We start from the raw sequence: 25,578 nt of genomic DNA on the forward strand, positions 1-25,578 counted from the left end.
AGGAGAGGCTTCTCAGGTGATGCCGTGGCTGCCCTGGGCCACTAAAGTGGTGTCACTGTTCATCCCAGGAGCTCTGGCCTAAAGTCAGACTCAGGGGTGCCCCACTCCCCCAGGCCCCAGTCCCTACCAGAGTCACCAAATCTGCTCAGAAACTCTATGATTTCCAACCATCTGTTCCTTATTCACCAAAACAACACTATCTGACGGCAAGCACGTCAGAGGCCACCCATACGATGGGCCAGTGCGCAAACGTCATCAACTGTTGCATCTTTTATAACATCAGGATATGTTAAGGAAATACAATTTACACATACAAACTTCAACTAAACGGTATGCTGTAGAACGCAACAGAGTTCCACCGCTACAGACGTTTGGGGAACGTGGCACAGACTATCTTTCGGAGACTTACAACAAATGTCATCTTTCTAAGAGGCTCCTGAAACAGAGCAGGACCCTATGGCCCTTGCCCCCCATGTCCTCAGCCTGAGTCTTGTCTGTAGAAAAACTTTAGCCAAAGAGTAAGTTTAATCAGAGAAGTGAGAAAATGCAGGAACAGAGGAAAACAGTCAAAGGAGACCAAATAACAATAGTCATTAAACAAAGTCAAGGACCTTTAGTTCCTCCTCAAGGGTTATAGATAATATCCTGAACCATATCCTGCGAGCTGTCTTATAGATACTGAAACCTCCACTAGGTGGAAGAAGTGAACTACATGATGACCAGACCACAGTCATGACATAAGCTGTCACAATTCCTGGAACTGGCCTCAAAGAAATGGGAACAAACCGACCCTGGAACTGAAGACTAACTGTACTTAAAACAATCAAGATGATGCTGACCAGGCCACTGCAGGACTGATCTCAAGACGACTGTCAGAGCTGACTGTGCTGTTTCTGCCTGGAGCCCCCTCCCTCTGTCTATAAAAGCTCTTCTCCACTGATTGTCATGGGGGAGGGAGTTGACCTTTGGACAGGCGTCTGTCCCCCACCGTCCCCTCCCACGCTGGCCTCCGAAATAAAGCAAACTTTCCTTTCCATTAACCTTGCCTCTTTATTGTCTTTTGAGCTGCGGGCAGCCGGATCCCACTTTTGGTAACACTCTGAGACGTCCTGCAGGACAGAGACAGTTTAACTCTGATCAGACCTGGCGTCTCCTAGATGGCTTCCAATGTGAAACTCTTTCTTCACGAGGGGCACCGAATAACACTTACAGACTGTTTGGGACACACATCAAAGATCCGAACTAATAAAGTTACCATAAAAAAAAAAAAAATCTGAACTAGGTAACCGAGAAACATGCCCAAAGACAGGGTGGGAAGGAGGGAGACTAAACGCTCAATTATAACTGTTTTGGCGTGGTGGGATTGTGGGTGATTTTTCCCCCCGCTTGTTACGAATCTATTCTTTCCAAATCCTCTGAATGTTAAAAACATGTTTGATGAAGTTAAAACACAGTGATTAAAAGCCTCCAGCCATCGCCTAAATTATTCCTTGAATTAACAAGGAAGCGGCAGGACCCAGTCTTTCCCTGCCTCTGGCTCGTGCCGCTTCCCTAGGTCTCTGATCTCACCGTGAACCACCGAAGTGCATTGTGCATTTCAGCACTAAGTCTCCTTCTTCGGGCGTCGGTACTCATCTATTCACTCAACGAACGCTGGCTGAAGCCCTTTGTGCCACGTGTTAGGATTACAGCTGTGCAAGGACCTGACCTTGTTGATGCTTTGGCAGTGGAACAATCACATCACTGAATATACAAGTATGCAAACGCATTGCAGAGAGGGTAGTGGCTGAGCTGAAATTTGATGCAGGAAATAGGAGCTAACTCAACAAAGATGCAAGGAAGAGCATCCTACCTTCGGGGAACGGCCAGGGTCATACTTGCACAGGCCCGGAGGCAGGGGGAACACGGCTTCCCTGGGCGTCTGAAGGGCTAGTGTTGCTGGAATGAAAGGGGACAGCGAGGGTCAAGGGCCAGACCATGCAGGCCTCACACAGCCTACGTCAAGTGTCTTCTGTTATTTTCTTTTTAATGGCTTCAAGCAGGCAGCATCTTAAAAAGACCCTTCTGGTGCCAGTGGAGAACGGGGTCGAGGGACCCACCGTGGAGATCAGGAGCCCAGGTACCGACCGGGTGACAGACAGACAACGGCCTGACGGCAAGTGAGAGATGTGAAGAGGCACAGATAGATTCAAGAACACACAGGAGGTAAAAATCAAGAGGGCTAGGGACTTCCCCGGTGGTCCAGTGGCTGGGACTCTGCGCTCCCAACACAGGGGGCCCGGGTTTGATCCCTGGTCGGGGAACTAGATCCCGCATGCACGCCGCAACTAAAGATCCCACATGCTGCAACGAAGACCTGGCACAGCCAAATAAGTAAATTATTATTAAAAAAAATCAAAAGGGCTTGGTGACAGCACAGACTTGGGGAGTGAGGGAAAGGACAGGTGTTCCAGAACAATTCCTAAATTCTAACTTACACCCCTCACAGGAATGCTATTCATCAATGCGAGGGGCCCAGGGAGGCCCCAGCTCCACGTGTGTGTCCGTGTGCGACCATGGATTTGGTCCTCCTGGAGAGAGTTGCTACTGAAAGATCCAAGGGATGTGGATGTTGGGAGCAGAGGTCTGGTCTGGAGATTCGAATTTGGGAATCTCTATAGGAAAACAGAAAGCCAGCCGAAGCTGTGGGCTTGCGTGACGTTGCCGAGAAGTAGGAAGAAAGGAAGAAGGCTTTCTGCGTCCCTGAGTCCAACATGTCATGGCTCCGGGACGGGTGTCAGCCTGCAAAGGAGACACGGGAGGAGCCCCCCACCTCCTCCCCCGGAGAGAAGGAGAGAGTGTGCGACCAGAGACACCGCATGTTTCACGAAGGGACGTGTGAACAGCGTTGGAAGCTTTGAGAGGCCAAATAAAACGCGGGCTAAAGGACACGGGCAGTGAGCAGGAAACAAGCTCGGAGAAGTTTCACTGCGTCACCTGCATCCCCAGCTAGATTCTCGGTGGCAGGAGCAGCAGAGCACCAAGCGAACAACTGTCCATCAGTTTGGGAGGCTGACGATCTACACACCCTCAGATCAGCCAGTGGTTCTGCTGTGACCCCCGCCCCCTTCCAACCACCAATTCGTTTTCGGATGCATCTTGACGGGAGCAGTCGTGTGCTGGCCACCGGACACACAGAAGGGGACCACATGCACCCTTTGCCCCAGGAGCTCGCAGTCTGCTGGGGAGACAAACCCGAAACCCAGAGGATGGTCGCGCCGCAGCACTGGCTGAGCGGCTCGGGTGCCCCGAGCGGCAGGGGTCAGCAGCCCCGTGTGGTGGCATCACACGCTGAAGCAGACCTAAGTATTCCCAGAATTCCGGGAACCAGCTCCCCTCCCTCGGAGGCCCCCGAGGGCCTGGGAGAGGGACGGCCTCCCCGCTGCAGAGACCTGAGACCGTCTTCCCATAGGGACCCACTTCTCTGTGAAGGGTGGGCCACAGCCCATTATGGCCGCTGGCGTCAACCTCTTTGTGTTTCCCACAATTAGGTCTGCCAGTCTTACTTGGTTTTATGATACGTACTGAAACTTTTAAGGGGTATTCTCTGGGACTGAATTTGCCTCGAGGAAAGGAGAAACAGTACAAGCCAATCACGGTCCCACAGAACGCCTGCTCTCAGCAGCATCGGAATTCCTTCCCTGGCTTCCACATCATGTGATGGGGTCCGGGCCCTTGGGTGCTTCTCTGCCCCCACCAGTCGCTCCCAGCCCACCTGCACACTTTATACGGTCCACCTCCTGTCTCTTTCTAACTCAACGAAAGCACAAAATTTTGTCGAAAGTTGCTAGAAATTATAAATACCTCTGAAATCTTCTACCAGTGCCTACGTTGTGACGCGTACCTTTATCTTAAGCCGTCCATCAGCATCCTCAAGTTAACGTCTTCCCGGAAAGCCGGAGCCCACAGCAGTCATGACAAGGGATGGGCCACCCTGTCACCTGGAGATCTCTGTGTGTGGCCAACAGGGAAACTGCTGGACTTCCCAGAAAAAGTAAGAACTCGAGGGTTTTGAAGCGTTTATTTGATTTCTCCAAGGGATCACAGCTATGGTTTTACATCAGCAGAGTCTGTTTTACACACGGAACGAACGCACAGGCAACAAAAGCACTTCTTTCCTCCCCAAAGTTACGTCGTGGGTGCCGGGCTTCCTGCGAGCGAGGCGGCCCTTGAGGTCTGAAGAGCCTGCATTCAAGACCTGGTTCTAAGTGTGTGAAACGACTCGAGGTGAATGACAGTGCCCCAGAGTAGATGGTCCCACACACGACCTTGGCACGACCGCAGGCGGGTCACACGGTGACGCCCCCCCACCCGCCCTCGCTGTGCCCATTCACCACCCTCACCTCACGCCGATTCATTCTGCAACCCGCTTCCTGGATTACTGTTGTTGTATTGAAAATACTTACAAAAGGACTCGTTTTTCAGGCAGGAAGGGTGATGGTATTTTACAACGGACTGTAAGATGCATGCTTACCTGTAGCGACATAGCTTCGTACGGTGCTGAGTCAACACCTAGGGTCATGTTTAACATCTGCTGTCTTTTCAGCTCATCTTAAAGAAAACCAAGAGGTTTCTGCTACATGCAGTGCGAGATGGAAAAATCGCTCTACACAGGATGACTGAGGATGTTTTTAAGCAAGATGTGCACATCATATTAGGATGAACTTTATTTTTACATTGTTGTGCAATCCATTCATAAACTTAAAAAGAAAAAACAAACATGATTTAATTGTTGTCCCAGAAAAGATGTCTGTGACGGTACCAACTGCCTTCTCTAAGGGTCACCTGCTGAAATAATTTGTGACGTGAGCAAAATGCCCCACGAGTATCTTGACAGCGAGAAAGGATGACACACATCCCGGGGATGCTCAGCCGCCCACCTCCTGTGCCAGGGCGTGAACCACAGGTGCCCACAGCTGCGGCTCTGCGACGGGCTGGGATCCCGAGAGCGCAGTCTCGAGAAAGCTACATGGGGCCACAAGCTTTCCAGGAGCATCTGCTTCCCAAACGAGTTCGGGGCAGCCTGGCTCCAGACTCCTCCAGGGAACAGTGTACCTTTTGGGAACACTTATTCCATGACAAGTTTGGAAATGAAACACAAAGACTGATGAAACCTCACTGACCAGAAGTCAGTCCAGCAGAAAGTTGGGAACACAGGGAGAGACTCCCCCCACTTTAGGGACCCAGCCCGGTGACAGTCTGGAGGTGGGGGTCCCGAGTGGCCTGCAGAGAGAGAGCACCCTTCCCACCGGCTCTACCCAGCTTGGCTCTGTTTCCATCAGTGACTGCCCTTCGGGAAGGGCGACCTGGTGTCAATCAGCCTGGCTGCATCTTTTCTGGAACAACCTGGAGTTTACAGTTAGATCCTACGATTGGTACAGAGGGTGAAGAAAAGCCGACATACTTAATATGTTATCACTTTACTTCAACTATTTGTCAACAGTAACACTGGGAGAGTTTGCAAATACACAGAACACAAAAGTGTGGCCTCGCGCCTGGCGCCAGAGGACATGCAGCACAATTCGATTGTTCCCTGTCATCACAACGCCCTTTAAACCACAAGACAGAGAACGCCTCGGGAGCGGGACTCTGGAGGGAAACCAAGGAGTTTCGGGGTCCGCGGAACCGGGGAGCCTCCCACCAGCCCGGCCTGGACCAAATCAGACACGCCCGTGCTTTTCGTTTCTCTCTTTCTGAGCAGATGAGAGAGAAGGACGACACGGACGGGAAGATAAAGGCGGGCAGGTTAAAGTCACACTTCTTTCAAAAAAGGAAAAAAAAAAACCAAAAAAGCTAAACTCTAGATTGCTGTACTTGCTCTCTATGGAGATTAACAAAGTGCTCGGTTTGCAGATTTGCTGGTTTGGTGACCTGGATGATGCGACGAAGGGGGCGGTGGGCGGGCAGAGCCCCGGCCGCCGCCAGGGTGGGCCCCCCTCCGTCGTCCCGCTGCCGCCTGTCCAGAGCCCCGCGCCCACGGAGTCCCGCGCCAGCTTCGCCCTTTCTGGAAGAGCTCCCTGCCCGGCAGGTGCCGGGGGCGATCCTCGGGTCCACGGCTTAGGAGCACAGCACTGGCTGCTGCAGTGGCTCGAAGGGCTGAAACTACAAAGTACGGCCCGTGGGTGACTCAGGCACAGAACCAGGCGCGTGCGGCGCCAGCCCCGGGGGAGCGGATGGTGTCACCACAACATGGAAGCGACAAGAGCACAGCGGAGAGTCATGTGATGCCCCGGCAGCCGCCTGACCGTGAGGAGGTGGCGGGGCCGCACTGGCGGGGCCGGGCACTCGTCGGCTGGGGTCAGATGGGCCACGGCGATGACACGGGGGTCGTGCTAGCACACGGCCACATGGAATCACGATGATCACGGCCACCACTCAGAAAACAAAACGGGAAACACACACACCGCCCTGGGTTGCTAAACGCTAAGAGAAGCCTTCGGGTTCCGGGGCGTCTGCCTGCTGCGGTTGGAAACAGGATGAGGGAGCTATGGTGCTGGGGACACAGGATGAGTTGGTCGTTTTCATGTTGGAGATGAATACCTCGGCCGTGTATGGGGCCCCCCGCAGAGGGCTCTGAATGAGTGTGCATTAAATCAAATGCATACAGAAGAAACATGGATCATGGAAATTCACAGTTATTGCAGCCATTAAAGTGTCTAAGAATCTGTAACCAATAGTCCAAGGCAACCAGTTCTTAACTAGCTGTCTCGAGTTGCTACTGTAGAGTTTACTGCATTTTATCTATTTGCTTACCTGAAATAACAGAGCAGTTATAATACTGATTACTTATGTTAGTCTTCTGTTAATAAAATAAGGATTTATACAAAGCAATATCGGACTTTTAAAACAGTTAGATGCTATGTTACTTGGCACAGTTAGTAATGATCGTGTAAAGATCTCCGCCAGTCCTAGGGGGGCTTCTCTTCTTTTTATGAAAATACGGAAGAATATGAATTTTGTCCCTAGCATTTAAGTTTTTGGTCTACCCTCTCACACGTTTGTCTAAGGTACTGTCTTCCTATCAGGTAAGTGGAGCTCCTTGTAAAGTCTATATTGCTAATTTCGTGGACTGAAACGTTTGCCTTTCACACACAAATACTACCTATACAGTATATATATATATATATTTATATATTTATATATTTATATTATATAAAGTTTACTTACGTATTTTCATCAACCATATCAGGTCTACTTAATTTTTGCCCATTGTCAATAAAAGAGCAATAATGCAGCAAGTTTTGGGTTTTTTGTTTGGTTCTGTCTCTGGTTTTTTGTGTCGTCTCTTCTTTTCCTAGGCTGGGTTCTCATCTGCGTGTATAGTGAGGGAGCAGAGAGCTGAGGGCTGCAGGTGGGGGGGTCGGGGCGGGGAGCTCAACATCTACTTGGCCGGCGGCACTGTTTCAGGGCTGATGGTGGCCGAGGCCCACCTCCCGGGCTGAGGAGGATGGAGCCCGGGGCGCCACCACTAAATGAAACTGGGGGCGGGGGGGTTTGTTCCCTGTGACACAAGCCCCGGGGCTTGGGGGGCGCCATCCGGGCCGGGAGCAGACGGGGAGGTGGAAACAGAAAGTGCTCTGGGGCTGGTCTGGGGCCGCCACCCCTGGGCGCGCCTGTGTGGTGTGCACTTGCTCTGAGGGGCCCGGGACCCCCGCCCAGGCTGTCTACACAATTGTGCTGATGCCGCTGGGTTTGGCCTTGCTGCCGGGGAGGGGTGGCGGGGCAGGGGGCTGCCCGTGGTGGTGCACGGCATGGCCCACGTGGCCCGGGTGGCCGACGTGGGCCGAGGGCAGCGGCGGGTGGCTGTGCGCGTGGGCCCCGTAGGCGGGCTGCCCCCCATGGGGGCCGTGGTGGTACTGGTGTGCGTGCTGGATGTGCTGGGGCGGGTGGTAGTGGTGGTGGTGATGGTAGGGGGGCGGGTTCTGCTGGAGGGGGCAGTACTGGCCGTGATGCCCGTGCACTGGTGCCTGCAAGGGGCCTTCCGTGGGCCCCTGGGGGTGGCCGGACGAGGGATGAGGCGGGTGGGGGGGCGGCTGGGGAGGGGCTGGGGGCAAGTGGGCCTGGGGAGGGGGCTTCCCTCTCTTACTCCCAAATAGGGAGCCCAGGAGGGACGAGGAGTTGGGCATGGCCTGGTGTGGGCGAGATGGACAGTCTCGTGTTGATGCAGCTCTCCGGCGCATGTGAGGACTGCTAATGATGGACCCCTAAAAAGGAAATTCATAGAAACCAAAATTAAAAGAGCTTAGAGCACTTACATCAGAATGATTCTTAAGAAATGTCAAAAAAAAGTTCGCCCACTGACTGCTAAGCCTTAGTTCAACTCGCTAGCCGCAGAGGCCGGGCCGTGTGAGGCTGGACTCCGGCGCCACCTCCAGACACTGCCGTGCAGGTCGGCTGGGGGGGCCAGGAGGGGGCCTTTGGGGAGAAAGGTTGGGGGGGGAACGCAGCTGCTGCGGGTCAAAGTTGACCTCTGCTCTTGGCCTGATGAGCACCCTGTTGCCGGAGGCGGCCGGAGCTTTGAGATCAGAACCGTGTGTCTGCGGGTGTGTGTAAGCGGCGTGTGCTGGGTAGGGCGGGGCGGGCGAGCTGCGTGCAGGGGAAGGGCCGGTCCTGCCGCCTCCTGCCCTAAGCTCTCCTGGGTCCTCTCAACGTCCGAGGGCGTGTGCTCTGCCTGTGCCGGTCCCGAGGTTTCTGGGGAGGTGGTGAGGGGGACAGGAGGGGCTGGGCACCGCCTAGGCATTTCACTGCGGCTACCTACTGCAAACCAAACACGGGAAAGGAAGGAAACAGAAAGGTCTGCAAGCTGAGGTTAGATGTGAACAGGGATATCGAGATGGCTGGAGGATGAATGAAATCTCATGAAATCCACACTGAATTCCTCTCGCTCTCATGGCTCTCCTCCCCCGAGCTAGCTGAGCAATTCCGTGGTGCCCTGACTGCAGACACACAGCAATCGAACCTCCAGGAAGGAAGCGATGGGGATGGCGGAGCATGGAAGTCCCGAGGTGGCAGAACCCGACAGCGAGGGGGCGGGGGAGGGTGCCCGGCGGCCGCCGCCTCCGGCCCAGGATGAGTGGGAAGCCGGGGTGTTAACCATGCTCGGGACCGCGGGGATGGGTTAGGCGGAGACTAAACCACAACATCCAGACCCACCCCCACCGTTGCAGCGCAAACAAGCGGTGAGGGGCATGGGAACGCCAGGCGGGCGGCATGCGCGGACGAGGCAGGCGGGGGGTCTGAGCCTCTGTGCAGAAGGGGAGGAGGAGCAAAACAAAAAGACACCAGGAGGCGACACACGACAGCCAGCTGGACGGGGGCTTCCGACTTACTTCCACATTGCTCTCTAGCGATCCCGCACTGCTGCGACGCCCTCGCTTCCCTGCCCAGAACATGCAATACCACAGGTTAGACGCGACACGGGGCGGGGCGCTGCCGCCGGATGGCCCGGGGGAGCCGGTGGCAGGGCAGTAATGAGTTAACAAGACAATGGGGTTCTTAAAAAGCAAAAAAAAAAAAAACCAAAAAAAACAAAATCTTTTTCAACCAGCCCAACTTTAACCCCCTCTCCGGGACCGGGAGCCTGGGGGGAGGGGCCTCCGGGGGGCTGGGGTGGGCACACAGGCCCGGCTCACCCCGAGCTCCAGGGGGCCTCAGCCGCCTGCCCGCGGGGACGGGCAAGGGCAGCTCCTCCCACAGCTAAGACGAGCTAAGCGTGGTCCTGCCCGGCCTGACCTTCGGTGGATTTCACATACGTATGTATGGACATACGCACGCACACGCACACACATCTGCCTCCCCGGCTGCTGGTGGGCCTGACGGTTAGGAGATTAAACTCCACATCCTCTTTCTCCTGGTGGAGCAGAGGGGCCGTACCCTGGGGCCGTGTTTGGTTTGTGCAGTGTCTGGCCAGGGACAGGGATGCTGGGACTTCCTCCCAGCCCAGGGCCTGGAGTCCTCTGTGGGCACGGCCCACTGGGACGCCACACGCGTTCTCCAGTCGTGAGCCCTCACTGCCAACGCCTCTGTGTCCCCCGCACATGGCACGTAGCAGGCACGCAACCTGTGTTGGCTGTGCCAGAGGAGACTGAGTCTTCCTCTTGGTTCTGGACGTCCAGCGCCCCCCCTGGCCCCTGCAGGTCCCCCGGACGACTTCTCCAGGCATTTCTGCAGGACACCGAGGCTGAGGCAGAGAAGGGGCTCCAAGACGTTCTTCCAGCTTCCACCTGTGCAGGCCTGGCCAAGCCCCACAGTGCAGGACAGGTGTCCCTCTGTCCACACCAGGAGGAGACGGAAGCTCTGGCCGATGGACTGACCGGCTCAGTCCCCACAGTGAGCAGGTTCACACCGTGTCTGCCCGTCCACCTGAGGCGGGAAATCTTGGCCACGCTGCCTTCTGAGCTGGACCCGGGCTGGACCCAGAAGCCTGGAAGATGGAAGTTGCTGCCTCGCGCCGCCCTGTGGCCCACATCCCGGGCCCACGCTGGGTGCAGAGGGTGTGTCTGGATCCTTCCGGCCTCATGGTGGCAGCTGCGCGTGCCTGGGACAGGCCCTCGGGCCTGGGCTCACGACGGCAGGTTCAGGGGAGCTCCGGTGACTTTGCCTTGCCTGCTGACCCCCAAACCTGAGTTCCAGCTGGGAGCCTGGGGTCCACTGAAGGCCGTGCTGGACCCCGGCCTCAGAGCCCACTCGGAACTGCGCCACATGGCGGATGAGGTTGCTGAAGACCACGGACCACCGGGCGGGAACTGGCCCTCGTTCCCAGCTGAAAATGACCCTTCCCTTCCTCCTCTTTCCGCCGGTATGAGAAGAGGGGTGACCTTTCCTTCCTGCCTTCGGTCCCAACACGGTGGCCCGGGGACATGGAACAGAATTAGAGTCCAGCCTCCAGAAGGGGTGCTCTGCAGCTGGAGGGGTGACCCTACCTGGCACGCCGTCCACTCTTTGCCTCAGTTTCCACATCTGTCCACTAGTCATGGCACCCACTCCCTGGGATGGCTATGCTCAGACCTCTGCTGTCCTTGGGGTGCCTCAATCTGCACTCTAGCCCCTAGAAGGCTGGGGACACGCCTCTGACTAAGGACCAGGGACAGAGAGGGAAGACAGAGGCCCCGCCGGGCTAGCAGCGCGCTCCAGCCGGCCTGCTTCTCCCAACAGGACTGGGCCAGGCCCGGGGCTGCGGGCTGCGGCTTCATATGCTGCCCCCGCTGGAGCTGAACAGGCCCCCGCCCCCCGCCCACGTGGGCCAAGACTCAGGAGAGCTCTAACTTGGATGTCTTGGAGTGATTCTGAGTTTCTCAGACTTCACCTTTTCAACTTCTCAACTCAGCAGGAGATATGGGATGTCCCCGCAGGAGTCCTGCCCACGGCAGACGCACGTGTGGGTGTTTGCACACCTGCATACCACCTACTGACGGAGGAGGAGCCGGGCCAGCTGCTCCCACTCACGTATCCCCACCACTCCTTCCTTGCCTGCCCTGTTTGGGGGTCCCCCCCAACCATCTCCGGATCCTGCACAAGCCTCAGGTGAGCCCTGCCCCAGCTGGCGCCTCTCGAGGGCCAGAGCAGGCCCTGCCAGCCCGGCCACGGACAGCTTGGGAGCCACATCCAGACGGGGCGCCCAGTGCGGCTCTTCCCAGCATTCCTGGCTTCTCAGCGTTGGGACAGCAGGCAGACAGGGCTCTGCCCGAGGCCTCGCACCACGGCCCTAGCAACGCTGAGGGTGACGACAGCCAGCACGCGGGGCCGGGCCCCACCCCCAACGCTCTGTGGGTATTGACTCTCACAGATTCTGGAGGGCAGCGCTAGTCCCACCTGCATCTGGGGAACCCAGGCCCAGAGGTGTAACTCGACCAGGGCCCGGAGCCAAAGACCCCGGAATCGGTGTGCTGCGCGGCCCTCTGATGGGCTCTGCTTGGAAGGCCACCCCGAGCGTGGCCCCCACCCCAGGAGAGGCAGCCGCTGGCCCACTGGCTGCTACACATGTGGAGCGCCCATCGTGGGACAGCAGGGGCTGCTTTGGAAACTGGCCGCCAGGAGCTGCCAGCTCTTCCCCAACAGGTGCAGGACGTGGCAGTCTTCCAGTTGTGACCCAGGTAACGAAAGCAGACCCCGCGGGCCCGGGAGATGTCCTCTCCGTGGGGACTGGTGTTGGGCAGCTCGGCTGGTGAGGGGCTGGGGGCCTCGGGGTCCGTGGACAGTGTCCACTGTGACTTGACAGATCTGCGGCAGGAGCTAAGACTCAGTAGTCGCACCTGTGTCAGAGGTCCTTGTGGGTCATTGATCTCAGGCTGGCAGGGCTCTGGTGCCACTGAGGCAAGCAGGGGGCCCAGCTGAAGGAAGACCACGTGGAGACAGGGGGCGAGGCCTCGCAGCTCAGCAGGGGGGCCGGGCTGGGGGCCAGGCACCACCCCCCCACCTCTAGGAAAGTCTGCCGCCCCTCTCCTCCTGGGCCGTCAAACCACGACTGCCTCCCAGATCCCAGAGGCTCGTACCGGGCCGAGGGCACATCCCCGGGTGCTGTCTCCTGGATGGATGTGTGGTCGCAGGTCTGGGGCAGCTGCTCTGGGAGCGATGACAAGCCAGCTGCTGGGCGTCACTGGCCCTGAGCCTCACCTCTTCCCGACAAGCCCATCTCGGCCGGCGCACGGCGGGTGCGGGAGAGCTTCGCCCCGACCCAGTCCAGCACATAGGGGCATGTCTCCGGCATGTTCCGGCAGGCAGCTGGCATTGGCCCGCCTTCCTCTGGAGGTCGCGGGGGGCTGTCCCAGCCTGGGGCTTTGGCGGTCATCGGGGCTCAAACACACACCTCACCGCCCCTCTCACCTCTGGTGCAGGGGGCACTTTCCCGGGGATTCTCTTCACGGTGCTTTAGGACCTGAGAGGACTCGCTGCCTGGAGTCCTTCTCGGCTCAGAATCCCCAAACAAAAATGGCAACGGTAACGATAAACAGAAATCAGCCAGACCTCGGAGCTCCGCCCTTCACATGGCCATGCACCCGGGCACGCGGCTCTGTCTGGCCCCTAAGCAGAGAGTGGACGGCTGAGGCCCTGGAGTGGCTGCGCTGAGGCCACTGCTACCCGAGGGGGCTGGGCAGGACCCAGAGAGGCCAGAACCTGCCCCACTGCACAAACTCAAACACAGGCCCTGGGCCCCCAGCCTGCAGAGGCCCCGAGCAGTCTGGTTACAATTAGCTGGGTGTAACAAGCCACGGGGAAAACCAGTGGTTCTCAACCACGGCAATTCTGCCAACCAGGGGTGGTATTTCTCCCCCAGAGGGCACCTGGCAATTTGGGGGGACATTACTGGTTGTCATGACTGGGGGGTGTTACTGGCATCTAGTGGGCAGAGGCCAGGGACGCTGCTAAGCGTCCTGCACAGAGCAGTCCCCACGGCCAGGAATGATCTGGCCCAAGATGTCAGCAGAGCCGGGGTTGAGAAGCCCTGCTTGACTCTCACGCTGGCCATGCAATTCGGATTTTCACTATGGAAGAAAAAAATGACAAGACAGAAACAAAGAAAAAAATCCAACTCAAAAAAAAAAAGAAAAAGAATTCTGGGAAATGAATAAGCTGAAGGGAAGGATGGGGTCATCAGCAGCTTCTCTACGGGGCCCAGAGCTGGTCAAGCGGTGATGCCTGAGGCCGGGGGCGTGGGCGAGGCCCTGGTGGGGAGGGGTCCGCTGGGCCCTGGAGAGGAGGAGGCCGGTCTCAGCCTGAGAGGGTCTTCGCCAGCAGAGCCGCGGTTACGTCAGGCTCCTGCGGCTGGGACAGCTGGGGCCTCGGGGTGGGAGCCTGGGGTCCTGGCACAGCCACGTGCCCCCGTGTCCAGCCCCCTCCGCTCCGCCGCAGCCCCTGAGCTTCCTCATGGGAGAAGCTGCCTGGCTAGATACGCCTAGTGGGGGGCTGAAGAGCCACCGGCGTGCATCCCCTCACCCCGTGGCTCCTGGCTCCTCCGACCGACGGCGCTGGCAGGCAAAGCAGGCTGCAGCAGCGCTCCCCTCCCCCCCCCAGCCGAGGTCAGGCAGGGCCGCCAGCAGAAGCTCCCTGCTCACTGATGCTCCACGCACGGCCCCGCCCCAGGAAACCTGGGCGGCTCGAGGGGTGCTGCTTGCTTGCACGCACGCTAAGAGGCTGGCAGCGAATCAGACACACACAGAAACAAAGAAACAACGAGAATCACGTTTCCGCCAGGGCTTTCCCCTGATGCCCCAGGGCCAGGCGTGGCCGCGTCTCTGGCCTGGACGGAGGCCTGGGTTTCCCAGGAAGGGACACCTCTGTGGGGAAAGCAAGACCTGGGACAGTGGGAGACGGGGTCCCAGACACAGCAGCAAGGGCTTCACTCCATCTCATTCACCAGCGTGAAGCACAGGGACGGGGCAGCACAGAGTGCGGGGGACACACCCATCAGCGGGGCCCGACTCACTCTGCGCGAGAGCAAACTTCAGAAAACAAATAAGAGTAGGATAAATAAGCAAGGGAGACCAGGGCTAACCTCCGGCTGTCCTGCCTGTGACCATTCGGCCCCGTTCCCTTTGGCCTTTGGGGGACACCCTCTCCGCGTGGCCACATGCTGCTGTGGTTTGGGGACGGCCACCCAAGTGAGCTCCGTCCGAGCCCCTCCACTGTCCGAGCCTCCAACACAGCCCCTTCTGGCCGACGCAAGCCCCGCCGGCCACGGGCGGCCGAGTCCCGCATGCGCTGGGTAGGGGGCAGCCCTGGGCCCGGCTCTTACCCGCTTCTGAGAGGTCGCGCAGGGAGCTGCTGAGGGCGCTGCGCTTGAGGCCCTCGCCGCTGGCATAGCTGTCATCCAGGCAGGCCCGACTCAGTGTCCCGCCGCCCGGCTCCTTTTTGAGGCTGGAGCACTGGGACATGCTGGGCCGCACGACGCCCTTCTGCTTCTCGAGCTCCGCTGGAACAGAGCCCGAGGGGCCCAGTGAGGGGAGGATGGCCCCCAGCCAAGGGTGGCTTGGAGAGGGCAAGGGGCTGGGCCCCCCCCAGGGCAACGCGACGACTTGGGGGGCCCTCTGCTCAGGGTGGCACCGGGCTGAGCCGCCACCTCCTTCCAGGGGGCAAGTGAGGGGCAAGGTCGTCTGGGAAAGGGCAGGAGCGACGGCACCTGTGACCAAAGGGGCTGAAAGGAGACCCCGGAAAGGAGGCTGGAGAGGCCAGAGTGCCCGAGGTCTGCAGGAAGGTCAGTCACTTTCCTAGGAGGTGGATTCGCCCGCGTCTGGAGAGGAGTTAACCCGGCCTGGCTGTGGATGGAGGCCAGGGGTGGGTGCACCCATGTACCTCCAGGAATGAGGCTTAGAGCCAGGAGAAGCGGGGGTACCATCGGCTTTAATGAAAACCAGGGGATGACCCTAGCCCTGACCCCTCCGGGTGGTCGGGTGCAGAAGACACAAATACCAACCATGCTCAAGTGCAAAGGGCTCAGGTCCAGGGCTCTGGACACGGGGTGACCATGGCTCCGAGAAGCCCCCCCTCAGGGCACACGATGTAGTTCCCCGGGCAGGACAGGCCTGGGCCTTGGAAGCCCGGCTCCCACCCAGAGGCCCCTGCCCACCCCTCCTTCCTCTGTGCCGCCTCCCGTGACCTGGGCAGGTGGGCTGCCTGGTCACGTGGCCGTCTCACCTCTGGGCTTACAGAGTCACTGCAACCTGGCCTCTCACCACTGTCTTGGCCCCCAGATGGGAGGCCACGCCTGCACCCTGCAGGCCCCCGCCGGGCACCCGTGACTTACTCTCTATCCTGTGCTTTTCCATCTCCTGCACCTCCGCGATGGACTCCCGCAGGTCATCAGTGAATTTCTTCCGGTCTTGAGGATTGGGAGCGTTAAAGTTTATTAGCACTTTGATGTCTGCTCCGGGGACGGCAGATGTGAGCCGGATGCCGTTGGGGTAGTCTGCAGAAGAGGAGGAGAGCGCGGGCCTCAGGGCGGGCCCTGCCACCTCCCTTCTGGCTGGCAAAGGACCAGCGGGTCTCCATGCAGCCGGGGTGTGGGAGCACGCTGAGGCCAGGCTCCCAGAGGACGCATCCCTCCAGGGAGGAGAGGCTTCACGGTGCAGCCTGGAGGGACCACCAGGCAGTCTCTGCCTCCTGACCTGGGTCTGTGTTTGCTCCGTGTTCAAGTCGAGGGCAGATCCGACTGACCTGAGGCAAAGCCAGGGCCCTCGTTCTTCCCCGCCGGAAGGGCGTGGAGCCTGGACTCTTTAGGTCAGGATCCTTGGTCACTCGGCCAGGCGCCGAGCCTGGGAGGAGGGGAAGGTGGTGTCCCAGCTGGGGGACAGTCTTATCCAGTCACTTCGGACTCTTCTGTCCTCTCCCCACTGGTCTCTAGGCCACCAGCTCCCTTGGGGTACACTGTGGGCACCCCACACCCAACAGAGCCTTCTGCTCAGACCTGCCCGGTGCCTCCTCCGTGCTCTCGGGGTCTCTGGGGCTTTGGCATGCCGGCAGCCTCTCTCCTCAGTGGGAATCGAGCATCCACCACTGAGTGCATGAAGGTTCTTCGCCCAAACACCAATCCCACCACGGTTCAGACCCGGGTCAGGGCGGGGACCTCAAACGCCTAGAGGCCTGTGTGGGTTTCCTCAATGCAGGAAGCGGGCAGGGTAAGACTGCGGCTGCTGACTCTGTGGAGGGTGTGCAGCCCGCTACTGCCCGCCATCCGCCCAAACCTAGCTTTACAAGAAGAGCCACGGATACCTGAGCCTTATGGGAAGATGTTAGTATGAGCTCAACGAATTTAAAATAAAGTTCAAATATAACATAACTGAGCTGCGACCGACCAGGGGCTGCCAGCTTGAGACCCCGGGTGTGAGGCATGTCCTACAGAAGGTCGGGGTCGGCTCTCACTAGCACTGCCTCCAGGGCTGAGGGCTGAGCCCTGGGAGCCTGAAAGCGGTCTGGGCGCGGCCTCTGCAAAGGACTCAGTGTGCCCGGGCCGCTGCTGAGTGGTCACTACCACCGCCACCCCTTCCAGGAGGGGCCTGCCGGCCAGGACAGTGCACATGGCACCAGCCCCCCCGGTGCTGCCTGGGAGAAACCAAGGCAAGGCCGGCCTTCCGGCCTGGGGTGGAGTGATGGCGGGGCCTGCATCCTGAGCTCCTCATGGGCACGTGAGAAAAGAGGAGGAGCTGGCAGGTCCAGTCCCGTTTAGCACAGAGAAGCCCTCAGGCCCTGTGTTCTGGGATGGCCCAGCCACGGGTCCCTGGCACCTTTCAACCTGCAGAGGCAAGGCGGACGGGACAGGACCGCGGGACCTTGCTGCTGGACACGCCCCAACGCTCCATTGTGGCGGCCCTTCCCTTGGCTCCTCCGGAACATGGCGGGCAGCAGGACGCCCCCCACCCCACCCCAGGAGCACTGGCTCAGCCTGCAGCTCGAGGTCCTCCGACAGGGAGGGGACAGAGAGGGAGAGAGGAAGAGGGAAGGGCGTGGGTGGCGGGAAGGAACAAGCCCGAAAGGACCCGTCAGCGGGGTTGCAGGGGTGGCCAGCTCCCCGCTCCGGGATCCCCAGGCCCAGGACCCACTCACACCCAAAGGCCTGAACAAGCACCGCCCCTGGGCCACGGGCTGTCCTGGCCTTTAATGTGAACGGCCTCATCTCATCCTGAGGCAGGCACTACCATCACCCCATCGATGGACCAAGGGAACCGGGCTGGAGAGGTCCAACAGCCAGAACACATGGCGCTGAAACCTGAGCGGATGGACCGGGGCTCTGCTCGTGACCTCTGCCTGCAGTGTCTCTGGCACGACCCTCACCTGATTGTTTGGCCATATCTATATATCACTTGTGCCATTCACTCGATGTTTTCCTATCAACATTTTATCACTCTGCACTAAATTTAAAAATCTTATCACCTTCAAGAAATAACGGTAAAAGTAAACCCGATGAGTCCTACATACAATGATACTGAATTCTCCCTGGTTACCCCTAGCCGGCAACCTGCCCTCTGTTGGGAAAGTGGGAATTAGAACACCGGAGAGGCCACCCTGGGGTCGTCCCTGATGGAGCCAGGAGGAAGAAGAGGGGACGGCGGAGGAGAGCTTCCTCGCTACACGGATGGACCAAGTGAGGCCACCTCCTGCCACGGGGTGCAGACCATGTGCGGACGGGCCCAGGGACTCACTCACACTGGTTCTCGAAGAGTAGGACCTGCATGCCGTACAGGGAGAAGGACTGTCGGAAGCTGTACGTCACAGAGTTCTTCTTCTTCTGGAAGATCTTGGTGACCTGGGGGCAGCCAGAGACAGAGGCTGAGCCACTGGGCCCGCGCGGCCGGGAGCAGCCCTGGGCGCTCAGGACTCTAAGTGGACCCTCAGTTCGAGTTCTCCTGTGTGAGGACCCTCCTGCGGTTCCAAGGTCAGGAGGCCCGCGGGGCGGGGGAGGGCCGATACAGGGACGGACACTCACGCCCGACATCCCCATGCACGGCCCAAAGGCACCGTGAAACCCTCTGAGAGATGAGTTCTACAGAGAAGGACACTGAGGCCAGAGGTCTGAAACGATCTGCTCAAGGTCAGGAACTCTGAAAGGACTTGAACCCACACGTCTAGATTCCAGCCTCAGGAACCCGAGAAGAGCAGCTGGTCCTCAATCAGGTGGGGAAAGGGGATAGGGTCTCGGGCAAGAAGGGGGCCTGCAGGAGGCAAGAGCTCCAAAGGGCAGGCCCCCTGCTCCCTGCGGGAACATCTACATCAGTGCTACCTGTTTTGGGGCAAGAGCTCCACTTCCCTGTGGGGAGCCCACCTCTGCCATGTTCAGCCCATTAGTCCTGGGGCTGAGACCCAGGCCAGCGGGACAGCACCGCCCCCGCCTGGCCCCAGGGGCGGGCTTGGGCAGCAGCGAGACCTCTGCTCAGTCCCGGGAAGAGGATTCCCCCGCGGCCGAGGGGACAGGATTAGGCCCGGACCTGCGGAGGCTGACTCCCCCTTCCTGGATGAGCCTGCCTGAGGTGGGAGCCCAGGCAGCCGCCACTGGGCGCAGCCGTTCTGGGGTCTGCACACCAGCCCCTCACCCGTGGGGCCCACGTACCACCAGGAGGTCATTGAACAGGAAGATCTCTCGCTGGTGCAGCCCAAGCTTCTGGGGCTTATTTGGGTCTGGAACCTCGAAGAGCCGGCAGTAGCAGACCAGGCGCCGGTGTGGCAGCGAGAGCACCTGTGTGGAGGGGCGGCGTCAGCTCCACGCACCCGCGGGGACGAGGGACTCCCCCACCCTGCCTTCCCTCGGGCCTCCGGAGGCCCCTGCTCCAGGGAGACCGCCTTCCGACTCCTCTCGGCACTGGGCTCGTGGAGCCCCCGCCACGAGCCACGCGTGTCTTCTGAGCCCCCAAAGCACCTGTCATGTGCGCCCCGAGCCACACACATAGGAGGCTGCAGAGCCTGGGCTTCCCCGCCCCCAGGCCCTCCCTCCTGAAGGCTCTCAGCCCCGACAGCTGGGTCTGGAGGAGCCCTGCAGGGTCCCGAGCTGGCAGTCACCACCTCGAGGGGCTGGTCCCTGCCCTCTGCACAGGCGGCCATGGGCACACATGGCCCTACATGGGGCTGCTCTCCAGGCCTGAGCTCAGCGACCCACAGATGAGAGGGAGGGGACGCGGGCCCAGCCTGGTGCCCTCAGGGGGCAGCGCTGTCCGTAGCAGAGTGTGAGTGAGAAAGGAGGGCAGGACGCAGGGCTGGGGAGGTGGGCGAGAGCAGGTCACGGGCATGCCAGGGGTCTCAGGCCTTCTGCAGGGGCAGCTGACCCCGCTGCCAGGGTGGGGTAAGGAGCAGACCACATGACGGCCAGCAGGCACACTACTGCCAGCCCTGGCGGCGAAAGGGACCCGAGAGGCACAGCGTGGGCTGTGTGGGGAGGGGGAGGCCTCAACGCCACACCAAGGTCATCTGTTCAGGTACAGGGTCTCGGGGCCGAGGGACAAGCGGGATCTCTGAGCTCAACCAGACAAGACGGGAGGGGACCACCTGCTCCGGGCCTGACAGCACAACCCTCCCGCGTGCTCTCAGAGATCTGAGGTGGAGATAACTGTGAAAATCAAATTTCTTATGGCTCCGGAAATTAACTCATGCAGCCAGAACTGTGGGTCTGGGAGCCGCGAGCTGCGGGGGAGTGGGGATCACGGAAGGCGGAAGCCGAGGGGAACTCACACAGCCGAGCCCGTGGTGCAGGGATCCAATCTACAGGGGAAGCAGTGAACAAACAAGAAGAGATGTTAATGTTCCAAATACACATCTGGGCCCTGACAGAGACTCCGGGGTGACACCCCACCCACAGCGCCCCCCAGGGCGCCCCCAGCGGGCTCTGACGGGGAGCCCAGGCTGCCAGGGAGCCACTGCACAGCCCCGGCCATTGGTTTATTAAGAGCCTCAGATTCTCATCAAAGGGGACCCAGAGAGAAGGGCTGTGACTCCCTTAAAAAGCCCCAAACCTGACATAATCCACCAACCCCACCTGGAAGGGAACAGGTTCCGAAGGCACTGTGGCTACTGGCCAAAGCCGAGCCAGCAGGGCAGCCTGGGGTCGCGGGGCGGGTGGGTCTTGGGCACCCCGGGCCTCACGCGGCGCCCCCCCCCCCGCCCCCAGTGGGGACGGAGACCACCTACCGGCTTCTTCCCCACGATGAGCTTCTCCACCTTCTGCACCTGCGACACGTGGTCCTCGTTGGTCTCCAGCTCCCGCTTCCGGATCCGCTCGTAGATCCCGATCAGCATCTCCCGGGGGATGTCCTCCCCATCGTCCACGCCTGGTAGGGGACAGCGGCAGGGCTCACCCCAAGGCACCGGCTTCTAAACCAAATCCGGACAGCGGTCCCCCTGCCACTCCCCAGCTGAACCAAAGGCCTCCAGACCCACCGCAGCCGGCCCTGCCCCGTCCACCACACGTGTGCTCGGAGCCCCCGCACCAGGGACCAGGCTGGCACTGCCCCCGGATGAGTGTGCAGGGGCCTGTGCCACCTTGCAGCCATGCCCAGGGGGCTCAGCACACACGGCCCCGCTCAATCCCGGCCGCCGCCCCGTGGGGCGGTCACCACGGTCCCCATTGCACCGACGGGCTGGCGGGGGCCTGGGGATGGGGCTGCCCGGCCCGCATCCTCACTTTGCCCCTTGTCGGCCTGAGTCATGGTCTCTCTGAGCTACGAGTCCTCTCCTCAGTGACACAGGTCACCAAGAGCACGGTGACTTTACAGGGACCAGGGCGGCTCACGGGGTCACCCTCACACCCCTGACACGAGAGCTCAGGGGATCTGAGTGGCTGCTGTCCCAGTTCTGGGACTTGAAGCCGGGTCGCTCTGACAACAAGCTTGCGCCCTTTCTGCTGCACGGCCCCCAAAGTGCTGTCAGGAAGTCCCAGCCCCGCTCACGACAGAGACGCGAAGCCCCCCGCCCCCCGCCCTCTGGTACCGCTGCTGGAGGTACGTGGGGCAGTGGGACGGCTCAAGCCCTCTGGTGGGCTGTCCGGCACCACCTGCCAGTCAGAAATTCAAACACCCTCGGGCCCACTGAGTGGCTCTGGGGGATTGGTCCTGTGGGGTGTGACATTCAACGCAGCCCTGCTTCCAAATCGCACAAAACGGGAGCGAACCCGTTTGCACACTCACAGGGGGCCGGCTAAGCGGTCCGCATACGAGGACTCCTGGGACAGGGATTACTGTGCGCCCGCAGGAACGAGCAAGGCCACGGCAAGCCTTGGCAACAGCCCTGAGGTTTACCGAACCAAAGAGTGAGGCGCCGAGCGGGAGGGTCAGACCAGCCCCGCACATTTGTACCGGCTCCCACGAGAAGCTCCGCGTGGCACAGCAGGGACTCAAAGCCGATGACCTCCAGGGATGGGAAGGGCCCTGCGGTGCACCTTTTATGCTTTCTGGCTTTTTTCTAATTAGCTATTTTTTCAGAGCAGTTTTAAGGTCATAGCAAAATTCAGGGGAAAGCACAGAGAGCTCCCCGCCAATCAGCACCCCGACCAGAACGCCGCCTTCGTTACAACCGAAGGACCTACCCAGTCACCAGAGCCCACGGTTCACACGAGGGTTCACTCTTGGTGTCGTCCACCCTGTGGGTCTGGACATATGGACAAGGCCATGTGCCTGCCATTATAATACCGTACAGAATTTTCACTGCCCTAAAACCCGCTCTGTGCTTCTCCTTTTCATCCCTCCCCCACGACCACCGGCAACCACTGGTCTCCTGACTGTCTCCACAGCTTCGCCTCCTGCAGAATGTGGCGCAGCTGGAATCAGATTGCAGGCTTTCAGATAGGTTGTTTTCACTTAGCGATGTTCCTTTAAGGTTCCCCCGTGTTTTTTCACGACTTGGTAGCTCATTTCTTTTCAGTGCTGAATAATATCCCACTGTCTGGACGGACCAAGGTTTATCCATTCATCTACGGAAGGACAGCTTGGTTGCGTCCTAGTTTTGGTGAATACGAATAAAGCTGCTATAAACCCCGTGTGCAGGTTTCTGTGTGGACGTAAGTTTTCAGCTCATTTGGGTAAATTCCAAGGAGGGCAACTGCTGGGTCATGTTACTTCCTGGTTTTTGAACTATGTGAGGATAAGACCCATTCAAAATATACATTTAAAAAATCTGAAGGCAAATAGCAATAAAAGCAAAATATCGCTTGCCTGGCTTCCAGGTTCCTCCCCTGCCTATCCCTGAACTCCCGGAGGCCCCCCTGCTGCTGGACCCGCTGGGCATACTGAGCGATTCCAGAGAAAATGTGTGTCCGGCGCATGTTGGGGCAGGGGGGCACTCCCTAAAAAGAACAAGCTGGGACATGTGCTCAGCGCAGAGTGCCGACCTGGCTTTGGGAGGCCAGCGTCCTGCCTCCTCTGACACACACTTGCTGTGTGACCTTGGCCAAGTCCCCTCCCACTCTGAACCTTCTGAAGCTCAAGGAAGATGGGGCAGAGAACGCTAGAGTCCCTGGCTCGAAGAAAACAGGTGATTGGTGGCAACAGCCCAGGCTCGCAAGAAAGAATCAGTGGCTTCCTCTCCTGGTTCTGGGGTGCTCAGCCCCTGCCTTGGGAACTGGGGTGACAAAGCCCCCCTCCCCCAGACTGCCGGGACGGCGGATGCAAGGATGCGCACAAACCATGAAGCCGCAGATATGAGGGCGGCCGACCAGCAGGTATCTGACCCAGCAGCCCTGTCTTCCCCCGAGCCTCTGTCCACGGGCCTCGTTTCTGTCTCATTTCTCACACAGGAGAGGCCCCAGTTACATGGCTGAGCTGCTAAACCAGAGAAAAACATCAGAGTCCCTTAAGCTCCCCAGGGTCGCCAACAGCATGCAGCTCACGGCCAGCTTTCCCGGCAGCTACACAGCAACCGCCTGCATCCAGGGCCACGGGGACGCCGTGGAGACCAGACCTGACCAGGCCCAGCGAGGACAGGGGCTTGAGGTGGCAGAGAGGAGGGGAGGGGGTGCAGCCCCCCGGACCATCAGTGTCCACTGACCGCCCTGCTCCCTCACCTGTTCTGGCAACTGGATCTCTTATCAACGAGGTTCCTAGGAACCACAGCTAAGACCTGCCCCTCCCCGGGGCCTGCGGAGGGCCGCACGGGGAGGGCCCTGAGCCCAGCTCCCTGCGGGACCGCCTGTCAGGGTGGGGCCCACCCCCAGGGAGCGCCAGCACAGACCCTCCGCTCTGGGGGACGCGACGACGGAGCAGTTTTACAGAAATGAAGGACAAAATGAGAAATTCAAACAGCTCGAAAAGTTGGACTTGATTCAGATCAGTTGTTTCCCTTTTATAAAATTATGATGCCATTTCTAAAGGGACTTCAGTCCCTTACAGCTGTTTCCCAAGGACAGGGACAGTCTCCCAGCCCGGGACTCCCCGGACAGGAGGGACCTGCCAGCAGCAGACACGGAGACAGCCGTTCCCTTTTCCATCCCTCTCCTGCCTGGCTACACAGGAGGAAGCCTCTGTCTGGCTGCCCAGCCCCTGGTCACCTGCCCCACGTGGGCCCACCTGCGAGGGAGGAGAGGGCAGCCTCGGGCCCTGGGCCCAGCCAGGAACAGCCTGGCTGGAACCCACAGTGGTTTTGCCTCTTCACGGCACTCGTTTTCGTAAATGATGCCCATGTGTGACAAATGCTACTGGTTTCCCGCTTACACCGATGACGTAAAGTTCGTTTTAAAAATACATATGTTTCATAAGAAGACAAAAACAAAAAAACAAGTCTGTTCCAAGAAGACCACTGAGAGAGGGGTATGGTGGGCGATGCTGTGTGGGCAGCAGTGATGGGGGCAGGACAGTGCCAGCCCCCGCCCGGCCCCCATCCCGTCCCCACCCCCCGTGCTCGGAGGCCCCGGGGCGCCCAGCACCCAGCTTGTGGTCCATCCTCCCTCTGCCCCTGCAACCAGGCCTGGATCCACCGTGTGCGGCCGGGCCCCAGGCGCTGAGCCCAGCTGCGCTCTCAGGCCTCTGCCCTCTGGCACCCTGGGCCTGCGGAGCCCTGCAGTCCTCTGACACAACACGTCGCCTCCCCCTCGGAGTGCCCCCGCCACAGCAATCAGCGCCCTCTACGGGAACTTGCACTGCGTGGGCTCCTTTGGGGAGGAGCCCCACCCCTCCCCACGTGAGGCCGCGCTGCGCGCACCTCTGTCAGGTACGTGCTGGCGGGGAGGGGGCGGGCGTCCCGCCGCGGCCAGGGCAGCTCACCTCGGAGGTTCTTGACGAAGTCCTCTAGCTTCATCTTGCGCTCGGGCTTGACATTGGGGCTGTACATGTCGGTGTTGAGTAGAATGATGGCAAAAGCCAGGATGAAGATGGTGTCTGGGTTCCGGAACTGCCGCACCACCCCGGGGTTGCAGATGCAGTACCGCTGGCTGGGGGAGGACGGGGTGGTGCTTCAGCCAGGGCAGGAGGCCAGTCCGCCCCTCACCCATGAGCGGCCCTAAACAGCTGAAGCTGGTCACTGACCTCGGAGCCTCCGTCTCTGGTACACGGGGATGTCGCCTGTCTGGCAGAGCCGGCCCTGACCGTCCACTCACCTCCCCCCCCCACCACGTGAGTTAAGTCCCACCCGCCCGTAGTTCAGCCGGCATGTGGCTGCTCAGGGCTGAGGACCACGTCCCTCGGCCCCCGCGCAGCCACGTGCTAAGTTCCGGCCAATGCGATGTGGGCACCTTCGAGGCTGTGCCTTAAAGGCAGGGGGTGCCCTGCGTGCTCTCTGCCTGCCTGGAACGTGAATGTGATGGGTGTTGAATCTGCTCCCGGGGACCTCAGATGACAGGAGCCCAGGCCTCCTCCACGCCAGCTCAGAGGGCGGCCCACTTCCGGGGCGTTTCAGACACGGCAGCTGTGGCGGACGTCTTTGTTGCGGCAGCCGAACTAACAGCCTCGCTACAAACTGCCTCACAGAGTCATCTGCTCACGTCCTCACTGCCTTGAAAACGCCCCACACCCCACCCCACAGTTCCCTCCACTGGCGACCTTGTGCAGGGGTAGGTGGGTGGGGCAGGGATGGAGAAGAGGAACTGGGTGGGGCACCGTGACCGTGACCGAGGCCCACAACCCGCAGGCAGCAGCCATG

At 59.6% G+C, this 25,578-nt stretch overlaps 1 protein-coding gene across 10 annotated transcripts in view; it reads right to left on the minus strand.

The window, feature by feature from the left end:
• Positions 1-4,043: 4,043 nt before the first annotated feature.
• The window catches only part of IQSEC1 (IQ motif and Sec7 domain ArfGEF 1), a 330,236-nt gene continuing 308,701 nt past the window's right edge, over positions 4,044-25,578 (minus strand). For 7 of the 10 annotated variants that reach the window (XM_060307267.1, XM_060307269.1, XM_060307268.2 and 4 more), the window contains 9 exons: positions 24,705-24,871; positions 20,644-20,783; positions 20,188-20,217; positions 19,076-19,201; positions 18,175-18,274; positions 15,779-15,940; positions 14,771-14,947; positions 9,369-9,418; positions 4,044-8,243 (listed from right to left, as the gene is read on the minus strand). In XM_060307267.1, coding sequence (XP_060163250.1) covers positions 7,704-8,243; positions 9,369-9,418; positions 14,771-14,947; positions 15,779-15,940; positions 18,175-18,274; positions 19,076-19,201; positions 20,188-20,217; positions 20,644-20,783; positions 24,705-24,871 — 1,492 coding nt within the window. In that variant the 3' untranslated portion in view covers positions 4,044-7,703. The remainder of the gene's footprint in view (positions 8,244-9,368; positions 9,419-14,770; positions 14,948-15,778; positions 15,941-18,174; positions 18,275-19,075; positions 19,202-20,187; positions 20,218-20,643; positions 20,784-24,704; positions 24,872-25,578) is intronic. The other 3 variants (XM_060307272.1, XM_060307274.1, XM_060307273.1) reach the window with 2 other exon arrangements.

Source organism: Globicephala melas, chromosome 11 (genome assembly GCF_963455315.2).
Source record: "Globicephala melas chromosome 11, mGloMel1.2, whole genome shotgun sequence".
Lineage (NCBI taxonomy): Eukaryota > Metazoa > Chordata > Mammalia > Artiodactyla > Delphinidae > Globicephala > Globicephala melas.